Source organism: Heterocephalus glaber, unplaced genomic scaffold (genome assembly GCF_053883595.1).
Source record: "Heterocephalus glaber isolate CG9 unplaced genomic scaffold, H.glaber_assembly_v1.0 deba00000281, whole genome shotgun sequence".
Taxonomy (NCBI): domain Eukaryota; kingdom Metazoa; phylum Chordata; class Mammalia; order Rodentia; family Bathyergidae; genus Heterocephalus; species Heterocephalus glaber.
This window is the reverse complement of record NW_028258139.1, coordinates 10803808-10818891: the sequence shown is the minus strand read 5'-3', so window position 1 is coordinate 10818891 and position 15084 is coordinate 10803808. Positions and strand designations below refer to the sequence as shown.

Sequence of the window (15084 nt, the reverse complement as noted above, 5' to 3'; positions counted from 1 at the left end):
TGGGCCCTTCGCTCTTCTTTAGCCACACTCAAACAGAGCTCTTTTAGGGAATATTCTGTAAATTTGTCTACTCTTTCCTTCCCTGAAAGGATCCCCATTTAAAAGCTATGTATTTTTTATCAGTCTGTTTTGTAAGAACTTAGAATGAGACATTATACATTTTGAATATATTTGCTTTTAAAAATTATTTTTCCTAGTGAGAGAGAGTTGCTTGGGACAGTATTGTAAGTGAACACTTGAAATCAAAGCTTTTCCATAACACCCTTCTTCCAGGTATGGGAAGGTCGATGGCGAGTGATCCCTCACGATGTGCTGCCAGATTGGCTCAAGGATAATGACTTCCTTCTACATGGACACCGGCCACCTATGCCTTCTTTCCGGGCCTGCTTTAAGAGCATTTTCAGAATACACACAGAAACAGGCAACATTTGGACACATCTCTTAGGTATGTAATGTCAGTGGTATAATGAAGTGGTGATCTACTTTATTTTTTATTATTATTATTTTTTGGAGATAGAGTCTCACTTTGTAGTTCAGGCTGGCCTTGAACTCACGGTGATCCTCCTGCCTCCGTCTCCTGAGTGCTGGGATTACAGGTGTGTGGCATTATGCCTGGTCCCACTTTATTCTCTTATTTTCATATATTCGAGGATAAAGTTAGACTTTAAAAATGCACTGGGATTTTAGATTTTCCCCTTTGAATTTCTAATGATGAATCATCTCACTTAGTAACTCTTTGCTTATTCTAGTTTACACCGATTTTATTACAGTTAGTCAAATTTTTCTCTCCTAGATTATTAGACTGTGTCCTCAAACCACACAAAGGAAAAGTTGCTATACAAAATGTCGTAGAATATTATCATAATCAGTGAGAGGAAGGTATTTAATATAAATAAGCTGATTTTTTTCAAGTCGTTACTTAGAATATTACAGTTAAATTTCAGGTTGGTTTGAAATGGAATATGAAATGTAATATTTTCACATCATGGTTTTGTTCTTCTTTGTTTTTTGAGACAGGATCTTGCTATGTAGTCTAGGCTGGCCTTGAACTCACTATGTAGCCCATACTGGCCTTGAAATCACAGTGATCCTCCTGCCTCAGCCTCCCAAGTACTAGGATCACAGGCATGCACCACAACACCCTGACATGATTATGTATTAAAGAAAAAGAAAATACAATAGAGGAAAGAATAGTCTTTTCAATAAATGTTGCTGGGATAGTTGAGAATCAATATATAAAAGAATGAAGTTGAACTCTAGCCTCATGCCATATACAAAATTAGCAATGAGAAAATACAGATATAAATCTTGGCCTTGGATTAAGCAAGTTTCTTAGAATTGGTATCTAAGTCACAAGCAAAGAAAAAGTAGGTAAATTGGACTTTATCAAAATTAAAAGCTTGTATATGTCCACATTATCATGAAAGTGAAAAGACAACCCATAGAGTAGAAGGGAATATTTGCAAATTATTTTATTGGTAAGAGTCTAATAAAGAACTTTGATAACTCAAAAACACCCTAGTTTGTCCTATTTGCAAAACTTCTGAGTAGACATTTCCTCAGAGAAGATACATAAGTGAACAGTAAGCACATAAAAAGATGTTTATTATCATTTAAGGAAATACAAATCAGAAGCACTGAGAAATGCAGCTGAGAAATGCCACTTCACCCCTGCTATGATGGCTATAATCAAGAAAACGGAAGATAAGTCTCGGTATGGATGAAGAGAAATTGGAACTCTCATAGGGGTGTAAAATGGGGACGCCTCTATGGAAAATAGTTTGACAGTTCCAAAATGTTCAAAAGGGTTATCAGTTATCATCAGTTCCACAATGAGGTATATATCCAAGATAATTAAAATCATATTCACATAAAAACATGTACGTGAATATTTATAGCAACATTATTTGTAATAACAAAAAAGTAGAAACAAGCCAGATATCTACCAGTGGATGAAAGAATTAAGGAGCTCTGGCACAGCCTACAGTGGCCCTAAAAAGGGATGGGGTACTGATAATGTATTACAACATGGATGAACCCTGAGAACATGAGCTAAATGAAAGAAATCAGACAGCAGGCTACATGATTGTGTATTACATGTATGTGGAATACCCAGAAGAGGCAAATCCATATAGACAAAGCAGATGGTGGTGTCTAGGGCTGGGGGGAGTGGAGTGGGTGTGATAATAGGTCCTGGACTTGGGTTTGAGGGGATGATAACGTTTAGGGTTAGATGGTGGTGATAGTTGTGCAAACTTGAGAACGTAGTAAGTAGTTTCAAGCCTTACTCCATTTGACTTGTGTTTTTTATCACACATTTGATTGCTGTGTTTCCAGTTCCTGCTTGCTAGTTGTAGTGAGAATAGAAGAGAATCAAATGAAGTTTGTTGCTGGCCTCTTAAATCAAGAGTAGCTTTTTAATTAAAATGATAAAACAGAATCACTTAGCAAGTGTTTAATTTCTGAGTGCCTGTGCCATCCTCGTGTCAAATGGTACTTCCCGAGCAGTAAGAGATTGGTACCTCACTGTAGAGAACAGTTTAAGGACAGGTGCGAAGTGGTCTGAATGGGTACTTTACTAGTCCTCATTTTTGATCTGTGGGGCCACTGATGAGACCAGAGAAGCAGCACAGTGTTCCTTGACAGCTGTTGGTGGAGGAAAACTGTATTTCCTGTCAGAGTTTTTAAAGTATCGGAATTCATTGCAAAAATAAAAGTGAAAGCAAAATGGACTTTTGGAAGCAGCATATGTGCCGAAAACCTTATGAGTGGAATTTTATACTGAATCTAAGAGGTAGCACCACTGTCCCATTTCCTTTTGGATTATGCCCCTAGATAAATAACTTATATTCCGTATACTCAGTTTGTGAAGCTGAAGTCTATATCATTACCAAACATATTTGAAGTAAATAAATTTTGAATAAACCTCAGTTATTTGCAGAAATTTTTCTCATGGAACTTTTTTTTTCATAGAATGTCGACTTTATTTATTTTTAATTAGTACATGTTTGCCATACATAATGATCACATTCATCTTGGGGAATTTGTACCTGTTCATAATATATCTTAATTCTTTTTTTTTCCCCTCATGGAACTTTTGATTCACATTTCATCATTGCCACTGAGAAAGACTGAAAACATAATCAGTGTGTAACTGTCTCTTCAGGGCTGAGGATGTAGCTCAGTGGCACCAAGCGCAAGGTCCTAAGTTTGATCCCTGGTACCAAAAAAACAAAAAGAAAGAAACAACCCAAAAAAATGTCTGTTCAAAAGAATATTTTTCTCCTGTATTCTTTTCCTAGGTTGTGTATTCTTCCTGTGCCTGGGGATCTTTTATATGTTCCGCCCAAATATTTCCTTTGTGGCCCCTCTGCAAGAGAAAGTGGTCTTTGGATTATTTTTCTTGGGAGCCATTCTCTGCCTTTCGTTTTCGTGGCTCTTCCACACAGTCTACTGCCACTCAGAAGGAGTCTCTCGACTCTTCTCTAAGTAAGTATCTTTATAGTCCATATTTTGATCAGTGAGTTAGAGCCAGTGGTTTAGGGGAAAATATCCAGCAGAATTAACACTTCTTGATACCATCTTTTAGGAACTTTTAAAAATTAAAGCAAGCAGGGCTGGGGATTTAGCTCAGTAGTTCTGCCACCTGCCCCACAAGCACAAGGACCCGAATTTGATCCCTGGTATCAAAAAAAAAAAAAATTAAAGCAAGCAGCCTAGTTTGTCTTTTAGCTATTATTGATAGCTCATGTCATGGGAGATTAATTAAAATTTGTAAGGCAGTAATATTTATCGTTGGACTTATTCTTTTTTTTAATCCTAGACTGGATTACTCTGGTATTGCTCTTCTGATTATGGGAAGTTTTGTTCCTTGGCTTTATTATTCTTTCTACTGTAACCCACAACCTTGCTTCATTTACCTGATTGTCATCTGTGTGCTGGGCATTGCAGCCATTATAGTTTCCCAGTGGGACATGTTTGCCACCCCTCAGTATCGAGGAGTAAGAGCAGGTAAGTGCACATGGAGTTCTACATCGGACCTTCATTTATTCACCATTTATTAAAGGTCTACCATTTGTCAAGCATGCTATTTATCTGTGATGTGAAGAAGAGTAAGTTGTAGTTCCCTGTTGTTGAGGCTCTTTTAGCACAGTCACAGTAGTAAAGGGAGTCAAGTTCACTGGTTGTCTTAAAGCATAGGGTTGGGCCAGGGGTGAAGTGGTGAGGGCATGGATTTGTGGCAGTGTTTACTTTAGGCTGTACGCTGTCCCTAAGGTGGCAGCTCTACCACCATTATAAAATAATCATTTCACTTATTTTTTCAGCTTAGTGTGTTTTGTAGTGATTGATTCTTTTTGTATTTTTTATTTTTGTTTTATTTATATTTTTATTTTAAAATATTTTGTAAGCTCCTTAGGTAAATAAGACTTCACCCCATACTAATTGTGATCTATTAAAGTGCAGTAGGCACCATACATCTCTTCTGATTTAGGTTAAAGGTGTTTTGTTATTTGTTTGTTTATTTATTTAATTTAGGAGCTCTTACAGAAGGCCAGAAGCTTTGGCTTCTTGGAGTATGGAGTTAGAAGAGATGTTTTTCTCTTGAACTAGATTGGGATTCTGCTTAGTCAGTGCTATCTTCAGTTTTCTATTGCTAGTGTAAAGCCCAGTGCCTCTTGAGATTGAGTAAGCAGTATTACAATTAGTGTTTTTCTTTTAACCTTTAAAAAAATAATAAAATTCAAATTCTGGTTCATCTCCAGTTACTAATGCTTGAAGTAGAATTAACCTGACGCTAATGTACACTTTTGTAACACTCTTCCCTCTCCCCCTTTTTTGAGTGTTCATCTGGACAAATAAACAGTGGGCGAGGCTGGCTGTTGGTAGTCTTTCAGTAATTCTGTGCTGTTAAGCCTACTCAAGCACCTGAGATAAGAACATCTTTGCTGAGTAGAGCTGAGGTTCTGCTATTTATATACATCAGAAGAACCATCCAAGTTCCTGTGCCTTTGATTTAGAGAATGAGAAAGGCAAGACCATTAGCAGACTTTGCTTACCATACAGAGGAAAATAACAAGAACAGGATTATGGTGATGTCTTTAGAGAAGAGTAGAGGTGGGATAAAGTTTTTATTTAGGCCTGTTTGGTTCTTGTCTTCTGTGAATTGAGCATTGTTATTTTCTTCCTCTCTTTTAAATGCTTATTTTGAATATGTATCCTGTGCCTGTGTATAGTGTTGGATGCTCCAACTTATTTGGTAATGCACAGAGCAAGAAATAGGCTACTGGTCTATTGAGAAAGCTTATCAAGTGACAGTTTGTGTTATAAGGGTCATTCTTATCTCTGCCTGTCAAAATGTAGGAGCACTTACAGCTGAAACAGATACTTGTTTGGGTTGACATATCAGAGTGGTGTTTAGAACCCTAAGCATGTGTAACTCGTGTACATATAAATGACAAAATTTTTATGAAATACTGCTTTACCATTCATTTAACTTTTATTGTATTCTAGTTCTTCACTTTAGTTGATCTTAGAACCTAGGGCAGTGGTGTCAAACCTATGGCACGCATGCTGCAGTGGGCTGTTTGTATCATCGAAAGCTCTAAAAGGCTCGTCATCACTGACCTAGGTCATATCCAGAAATTTGAAAAATACTGCTTCATATGATTTTGAAGGCAGCTAGCTATGCCAGCTGATGCTGATCGTGTTCTGTGCACATGCTAACCCATACTCTACCACTGCTAACCCATACTCTAACCCATACTTGCACATGCTAACCCATGCTCTAACACTGAGCGGTACCCCAGCCCCATTTTTATAGGTTGTCTAATTGATTGCTGTTTGGGGGCCTGGGAGCTTTCAGAAGCACATGCTTCTTTGTCAGTTTATTTAGGTGACAAGTTAGGCCATTTTTTGAGAGTATTTAAATTTTTTCAGTACCCATTTTTAGGTCATAGATTTAGATTGCAGTACTATTAGAAATATTTTAGCTTTATGTATTGCTTACCTCCCCTAGTTATCTGATCATTTATTGCTTTCTCCATGCCAGTAATTTCTGTTACTTCAAAGAGAAAATACAAATACATAAGTTTTCTCTGTTTTGTAATCTGCATTAAAGGCAGCTTGTAGAGAAGTTTAAACAAACTCCCAGAGTTGTCCTTCCTTAAAGAACTAAAAATAATTCAAAACCAATGGTGACAAACCTATGGCATGCCTGCCACAGTGGGCTGTTTGTATCATTGAAAGCTCTAAAAGGTTCCCTATCATTGTACCCTTGGTTCCTTGGATTTTTAAGTAGATCTTTAGAATATTAGCTGTTTTGTCTTGTGTGACAGTGTCTCAGAGTTTGAAGAACCTTCTTTTTAAAACAAAAAGCTAATGTTGCAACCTGCTTTGGAATTTTCCATTTACAGAATTAATAGTGCTGTTCTGTAATACTGACTTCTTTCTTCTTCTGTGTTTTTACTTTATTCCCCTCTCACGATTTCTAGGAGTGTTTGTGGGTTTGGGCCTGAGTGGAATCATCCCCACCTTGCACTATGTCATTGCGGAGGGCTTCCTGAAGGCTGCCACCATAGGACAGATAGGCTGGCTGATGCTCATGGCCAGCCTCTATATCACTGGAGCGGCCCTCTATGCTGCCCGGATCCCTGAGCGCTTCTTTCCTGGCAAATGTGATATCTGGGTAAGTGTGATCAGGGCTGAGTAAGCATGTGTACCTATCTATTAGTGGATTGTGGGAAGACTGGGAAGTGATATAATCAAAAGTTTCAGACTCAAAATTGAGAGAAGTGATATAATCAAAAGTTTCAGACTCAAAATTGAGAGGAGTGTCTTAACTGTCCTTCAGTAGCTGTGTTTTTCTCTGCCCAGTGAGCACAGTAATAACTCACATTTATTGAGCACTTGGTGCCCTGCACAATACTGTGTGCTACACATAGACAGCCTCATTTAATTCATTAACCCTGTAAGTCTAACTAATTAATATTTTCATTTTACGTATAAGGAAACTAAAACTTAGTGAGGTTAGGCAACTTGTCTGGGCACATGACCATCCACCACTCAACACTTCACCTGGAGCGTCACTCATATGGTACGTTTCAGTACTGACTCTCCTGAGCATTGCTTGGGCAGGTGTCATTTCAGTCAATTCTTATATTGAGTAAATTTAATAAAACTGACATTTTTATATTTCTTATAAAAATTAACCGAAAAATGCAGTTTTAAAAAATCCTGTATTTAAATAATTGGACTGATACATGGTTAAGTGGTAGACTTAAAATTGGAGTCAGGAAGTCTTTCTTCTTCCCCTTTTTTTCCTGGGGATTGAACTCGAGTCATTTGCTCTGGGCTATATCTCCACCCCTTTAAAAAAAAATGTGTTTTGGAGCCAGGATCCTAAGTAGCTGATTTGTCCCGGCTGGGATCAAATTTGGTATTTTCTTGCTTTGACCTCCCAGAGTGCTGGAATTATAAGTGTGCACCACCATGCCCAGCTGTCAGGCTAGTCATAATATCAGAGAGTGTGTGCACCTGTTCCTACACCATAATGGAAAGCCATAGTCATACTTTGTCTCAGTTTCTTCATTGATGAGGGTGATGGACAGATGTTTGCCAAAGACCTTTTTGGGACCAGATTCCTACCTAAGGTTTTTTGATATCAAAACTTAGTGATTTATAGGGAGAGAGTGGATGTGTATATGTCTGGTTGGGGTAGGAAAGAAAAATATCTGGACTGTGGTTAATGGTAAAATGATAGGAAAGAGAAAAGGGGAAAATATAAGGGACTGATATAGATGTAAATTTTCTTTTTTTAAGACAAGAGTCTCACTTTGTAGTTTAGACTGGCCTCGGATTGACTACATAGCCCAGGCTGGCTTCAAATTTACAGTGATCCTCTTGCCTTGGCCTCCCAAGTACTGGACTTAACATGTGTGCCCTACCATCCCTGGATCATAGATATAAATTATACAACTAAAGAGGACCTGAAATATTTTCAACAGTGTAGAATTGGAGTGTTGTTGCTAAGAAACCTGACCTTTGAGCTGGGTGTGGTGGCACACACTGTTAGCCCACTTACTAGGGAGGCTAAGGCAGGAAGAGCACAAGTTCAAGCTTAGCCTGGGCAACCTAACTCAGCAAGACCTTTTCTCAAAATAAAAATAAATTTTTAAAGGGCTGGGGATAAGTACTGTGGTAGAGTGCCTAACATGTGCAAGGATCTGGATTGAATCCCTAGTACCACAGAAAAATAAAAAAGAAATCTTAACTTCTGCAGTCCTTTTCCTTAAGTATTGTTGATTATTGTAGACTGAACTATTCTCTTTGAAGTTTAGTTTAGCTCTGTGTGAAATGAAGATAATCATGAATGTAAGCAGTCCTTTGAATTTCAAATTAACCAAATTATCTTTCTGGGATTGCCTCATCATAATTTTGACATTGATATGGGGGAATTTTTATACCTTCCTTTCCTTTTTGGGAAAATTAATCCCCTTTGGTTTCCTAGGAAATATCTCTTGGAATGTAACTTTTAGTTTCTTGTTCACATTTCTGAAATCAGTCCTTCCCTTGATAAGTACTGCTTGCCACAGTATATTTTTATTTTGAGACTATTTGAGGAAAAAAATGTAATTTTTGTAATGATGGTTGATATAATGAATAGTGATTGCCTTCCTTAATGTGATAGCATTCAACAGAACAGATAAAGTCAGAAAGAATATCACACGCTTGTAGACCAGGTTCTGATTTGAGAAGGAGAAGGTTCCATTTACCTAATCTTTTTATACAATATGTTGTTCATGTAATTCCAGAATCTTAATGCTGAAGGAAATTCCAGAGACCCTTTGTTGTGACTGCCCACTTGATCTTGGAAACCTCTTTAGTTTTTCTAACAGAGAGCAGCATTTAAATTGCCCTAGCTCTGGTATTTTTACTGGCAGAAGTGTCTGCCAGTAAGTCAGAGCCCACTTCTGGGTGTCAAGCCCTCTTTAGGAACTTGTGTCCTAACAGCAAGAGAGTTTGTAGGTTGTTTGTCCCTGAGTTCACCAGATACTCCAGTGTTAATGTGCAGATTTTCATGTTTAGAGTTTAATAGCCATACTTAAATTTCTTTGGGGACAGCTGGTTTGACTCAGCAAAATGTGATATCCTTAATGGATGTCCTATGATCTGTGGACACCTTGAATTTGAGCTCTGTCACATCCATTCCTTGCCCTCTGGTCAGTGTAAGCTGGATGAAATGATCTTAAGAATCTTTATCTGACTTAATAATGTATGGATTTCTCCCCTCTCCCCCAGTTTCACTCTCATCAGCTGTTTCACATCTTTGTGGTTGCTGGAGCTTTTGTTCACTTCCACGGTGTCTCAAACCTGCAAGAGTTCCGTTTCATGATTGGTGGGGGCTGCACTGAAGAGGATGCACTGTGATACCTACAGGTAGCCAGGGACTATGACCCTGTACCTGGGCCTGCAGCAGCAGCAACAGGACTCCCTACTGGCCGCTGATGGCAGTAGCAGGAGCCCCAAAACGTTGACAGCCTCATGGGCTTTGTGACGGCCCAGGGGTTCCACGTGGTACATGACCAAGAAGAGAAAAACAAAAATAAATCATACCTCAAAGGATGGAGTGCATCAATGTGGAGAAAAGGAGTGACCCATACCCTGACTTATTCTTGAGATCTGCTCACTGAGGGCTCTGCAAAACCCTTGGCAAACTGGCTTCTGATCCATATCGTATTTATTTGTAGAAGATGAGGAAACAGTTTAGCTGGTTGTTCTTTCTTCTCCCTTTCTCCTAAAACAACAATACAAACCAATTTAGGTGAACATTTATATCCAATTAAGGGGCGGGATTGTGATTTTAGATGTTCTTTTAAGGAGAACGAAGAAATTAATGTAAATAAGATTTCTAACTGTTTAAATAAAAATTTATATAAATGTTTAAAACATAGGGGTAGGGGAGGGAGGGAGAATTTTTGTATAGAATGAAACATGCAAGTACCACACACTGTTTCAATTTTGCACAAAGTGTGACTGGAAGAGGGTCAGGTAGCAGCCCCAGAATGTACAGTGTCTTGGTGCACCAAGGTGCCTTCCGAAGGCCGACACACATACCTTGGACCCTAGCAGGGCAGAGGTTGTAGCCCCAGCCTAGTGATCACATGGCATCTCTCAAGCATCCTGAGGCAGAGGTGGAGGGAAGTGGTGCGTGTTTCCTCAGTGACTGGTAAGAGGTACTAGGTGAAGGCTGTAGGTAAAGTGTTACTTCAGAGTGTCTTGTAGGCTGATAGTGACCTTCTCTAAGGTAGAGCCACTTAGTCCTGTCATTAATGTTGGAAACGAGCAGTGGAAATGTGGAGGAGCTCTGGGGACATTAGGACAGGGACTGGTCTGATCACTTCCTGAGATCTTGGTGGTGGTGGCACATATGTGATTAGAGAGGTTTGAGCAGTTTTCTGTGTCCTTGCTGTGGAGCTCTGGACCACCCTGTCAATTTCTATTAAAAATCACTGCCCTGACTACCTTTTTCCTTCTGGAACTGAAAATTACCTTTCCTGTACATCATAGTTCCTGGCAGAGCCAGCCAGTTGAGATTCTGACTTGTATGGGTTCCTCATAAGGTCACTTTCCTAGATTGGGGGAGAGCCCTGCCTTTGCACAAGGAAAGATGAGTATCACCCCTGGTGCCCTGTCTTGGTAAGCCTAATGTGACAGACACCTCTGTTCTTGCACAAAAAAGTCAGAACTCCCTAGGCCCCACCTCAGACCCTCACCACAGCACTGCAGCCCCACTGAGCCTCATCAGGCAGAGATAGCCTGGAGCAGAGTTTAAAGGGAAACGACATTATTGCCAGGCAGTCTGGTAGAACCCTTAAGTCCATGGTTTTGAATTGCTACTAGAAGTGAAAAATGATTGCCCTTGTCCCGGGGCTACCTTGTTTTGGTATCAGGGAGAATGGTGGGAGCAGGATCTGGTTTGTAGAATCCTGATCTTGGCTCACTGGTGAGCCCCCGAAATAGTACTGGACCCTGGGCTACTGCCTACCACTTCAGGTGGTTGTGTTACATCCTGGGATGGTGGGTGCTAGAACTAGGCAGGGGGCTCGGCATCCTCAAAGGGGTGTTAAGGGATATGGGAAGAGTCCCATTCAGTAGAGTTTTCTGTTTTCTCTGCCCTTCAACTCTTCAGCCACAGCTGAGGTATAGACCTCAATGTAGAACTTGGGAAGAATTTAGGAGTATTTTGGTTCTAGTTAAGGTCACTGCTGTAAGCAGACCAAGCAGAAGTCAGTTTGGTGCAGTGCCTGACAGAATGAAGAACAGTATTAACTCAGTGAGAAAACAGTCTGGCAGTAGAGTGGACACCCGGAAGGAAGCGCTTACAGTTTCATGGGAGCAACAGCACATATCAGAAGCCAGACTTGATCTTTGGTCACACACTTTGGTGTACAGGGTGTGAGGTGCAGTTCTCCAACACCCACAGAAATGGTAGTCTTTGGGTCCAGTCACCCCACACCACAAAGCAGGAAGAATCTGGTTCAACAGAGCACAAACCCTTGGGGAACGTGAAACCAACACCACCAGTGCGTAATCCAGTTAACTCCCCCTCCCCTTTTGTGTATGTGTGTGGGCACGTGTGCCCATTTCTGTGTCTCTCTGCAGCTCACTACCAACAGCCTCAATATGCACTTGACCTTACAGTGCTTGCTGAGAATCTCACCAGGTTGGCGCCTGAATGCCTTACTCTCAGCAGCCCGAGGCTTGCTTGCTCTGTGCAGATTTTTAATTTTCTTTTTTAGCCCTAGGCTGGTTAGGACCTCTACAGCTTCATTCTTTCACCAGTAAATAGTGGCCTTTTTCAGTATTCTCCCCCTCCCTTCCCCTTTATAAATTGCTGAAGCCACAAAGCACATTTTAGGGGATCATAGAAAGCTGGGGTACCAGAACGGCATCTGTGTGATGGTTCCATTCACCATGGGATTTCCCTATTTGCTGTATTCTCAATTTCTCTAATAAAAAGAGCCAAATGCAATATGAACTTTGGTTATGTTTTTATTGCCCTTTAACTTCTGGCACATCCTGGAAGCCCTAATTTAGACAGTAAAGTTTAAGAAATTTTTAAAACTCCCCATTCTGAATGCACAAATCACCATGCCTTTACCCTGCTCACTGTTCTCATCCCTTGGACTTTCACTGTAACCTGGACCAGGTTTAAGGTGGAAAGGAGAGCTAATGATAAGGGACAATTCTTCGTTTATAAAAATAAAGTTTAGGGGCTGGGGTATGTCTCAGTGGTAGACTGCTCACCTAGCATGCGTGAGGTTCTAGGTTCCGTCCCCTGCACTGGAAAAATTAAAATTTTAACAAAAACCTAATACAGTGAATACCTTATGTTGAGTTGTGTTAAGAGAACCAGTTAATCACTCGTACTGATAATTCCATGGCCAGTGAGTATTATTTTTATTCATTTTATAGATGAGGAAATTGAAACTTAGTATGTCTGATTCTAGTGGCCCAATTTCATTGGAGAAGTGTGAAAACCATTTAAAGAGGAAACTGCGTCCTTTCTACTTGATTTTATGGTTTTAAGTAGTCATATATATATATACTTTGTTTTGTTTTTTGAGACAGAGTCTCCCTATGTAGTTGAGGCTGGCCTTGAATTCACTATGGAGCCCAGGAAGACCTTGAACTTGGAGTGATTCTCCTGCCTCAGCCTTCCAAGTGCTGGGATTATAGGTATTCGCCACCACACTGGCTATAGTCTTGTATATATTGACCTTAGTTTGGGGGGGCGGGGCTTGTTAACCTGGTCTTTTCTGTCATTTTTTTTTCAGTTTCAAAGGGGAAATATTTTAGTAATTAAAAAGGTAAATGTAGGTGTTCTTACAAAGCATTAAACTGTACAGAAATAGACAAAGAAAATTAAAGACTCCATAATCCCACTCTTACATAACCAACCACAGAATTACAGAAAGATTTACTCATAAATACAAAGAAACATAATAAATACATGAAAAACTTAACACGATCATTTACAAAAACCAAACTAAATATGGATTTAACTGAAATTTTATCATAGCCGCCTTTGGGAGGTGGAGGAAGGCAATGGGGGCAATGTGATGGGTTCGAAAATCCTCCTTTGGCCTTTTTATCAGTTGACAGAAATTTAGGCATCTTACTGCAGTGCATATATATAACACAGCAATGGAAAGTAGTTGCTTATGGGAACAGAATTTGCTATTACAGGCAAAGTAGATAGGTATGTCCCGTTTGGCTTTAAGCCTTTTAGAGCTACTTCATACTTTTATGTATTTTTTTTCTCTTTTTTGTTTTTTTGAGGCAGGGTTTTGCTTTGTAATTCAGGCTGGCCTTGATCTCTATGTGTAGGCCAAGCTGGCCTGGAATTCATGGCACCCTCCTGTCTCAGCCTCCCAGTGCTGGGATTACAGATGTGCATCCCCACGCTGGCTATTTTATGGATATTTATAACTGCATGTAGACTGGGAGAAAGCTAAAAGATGATGATGAAGCACCCATATTTACATCTTTTTGAAGTTTATTAACAGGACTATTAAACCCCTTATTTTTTCAGTTCATATGAAGTTTTTGTTTTAAAGATTGAATTTATTTCAGAAGTACTTACAAACCAGTGAGACATGACTAAAGCATTTACAGTAAAGTTTTCAAATCATTTTAATACCTACCTTTTTATGATATTAAAAATAGTACCATTGTAGTATTTGTTTTGTTTTTATTAAAATTAGTTCTTTTCAAGTTTGATTATTACTAACAAATCCTGAGTTTTAGTACAGGCAGAGTATCCCTTATCCCAAATACTTGGGACCAGCCACGTGCAGTGGTACTCTCCTTCTAATCCCAGCACTTTGGAGGCTGAAGCAGAAGGATCGCCTTAAGTTTGAGGCTAGCCTAGGTTACTACGTAGCAAGTTCAAGGCCAGCCTGAACTACATAGGAAGACCCTGCCTCATAACCAAACCAAACAAAAAACATTGGTACCACAAGTATTTTGGAATATGTACATATACAGAACGTGATATGTTTTGGATGGAACCTCAGTCTAAGCAAGAATTTCACTTATGCTTTATAAATGCCTTCCATGCATAACCTGAAGGCAGTTGGATACAGTAGTTTTCATAATGTTGCCCATGAATCATGGTTGCATGGTGTGGAATTTTCCACTTGAGCATTCTGGATTTTTGGTTTAGAGATGTTAAGTCTATAGTATGGCAAGCCAAGGTACAAATATGATCTTTTTTCTGTATGGGAAATTGAACCTAGGGTCTTCACACTGAGCTATGTCCTCAGTGTAACTTTTAAAATTATCTTTTATTTTGAGGCAGGGCCTGGCTAACTAGCTAAGTTGCCTAGGCTGGACTTGAACCTTCAGTCCTCCTGCCTCAGCCTCCCAGAATGCTGGGATTACAGGAGTATGTCATCGCACCCAGGTCAAAACATGATAATTAAAAAAATTATTTTTCATCTTCTAAGCACTGTTTCATGGTAAAAAATTACTATTTGGTCGTAAGTATTCTTATATGCAAATAGTTTTACTGCGGATGGTTTTTATTTTCCTGACATTTACATTATACAACTCTAATCACTAAATTCTTCCTCATCACTGAAGTATGTGCTCTTTATCCTCGGGCGCCGGGAATCCTCTGACGTTGAGGGGCCCCTGCACTGGGTTTCCATTTGTTCTGTTCTTCAATCTTGGCTTGCTGGGACGCTATGGCTTGGCTGAGATTGTGGAGAGCGGGGTCTTCACTTTCTGCTACATCCTCAATTTCTTCCGGTTCGGCAATGTTCTTTATCTTCTTCTTTTCTTTCTTCTTTGGAGGCTCACGTTCACCGAGCATGTTTTTTTGGACAGGCATAACTTAAGTGTCCACTTTCCCCACATTCATAACACTTCGATTTATCAAAGTAGCTTCGCCTTTGGATGAATTCAGCTGCTCTCCCATTGTCAATAGCAACGCTTGCCTTGATCGCTCTACCAAACAACTGTTTGTTGTTTATGGCTCTGGTGCAGTTTTGTGCAGAAATAAATAAATAAATAAATCCA

The 15084-nt window shown here is 39.6% G+C and overlaps 2 protein-coding genes across 12 annotated transcripts in view; one reads left to right on the top strand and one right to left on the bottom strand.

Moving 5' to 3' along the window:
* Adipor2 (adiponectin receptor 2) overlaps positions 1-12037 on the top strand; it is a 74063-nt gene extending 62026 nt beyond the window's left edge. For all 11 annotated transcript variants that reach the window (XM_004837640.3, XM_087182645.1, XM_087182652.1 and 8 more), the window contains 5 exons: positions 274-445; positions 3303-3489; positions 3824-4011; positions 6492-6685; positions 9298-12037. In XM_004837640.3, the coding sequence (XP_004837697.1) occupies positions 274-445; positions 3303-3489; positions 3824-4011; positions 6492-6685; positions 9298-9426 (870 nt within the window). In that variant the 3' untranslated portion in view covers positions 9427-12037. The remainder of the gene's footprint in view (positions 1-273; positions 446-3302; positions 3490-3823; positions 4012-6491; positions 6686-9297) is intronic.
* The window catches only part of Cacna2d4 (calcium voltage-gated channel auxiliary subunit alpha2delta 4), a 110466-nt gene continuing 107145 nt past the window's right edge, over positions 11764-15084 (bottom strand). The window contains exon 40 of the mRNA XM_087182720.1: positions 11764-15042. The gene's annotated coding sequence lies outside the window, so the exon portion shown is untranslated. The remainder of the gene's footprint in view (positions 15043-15084) is intronic.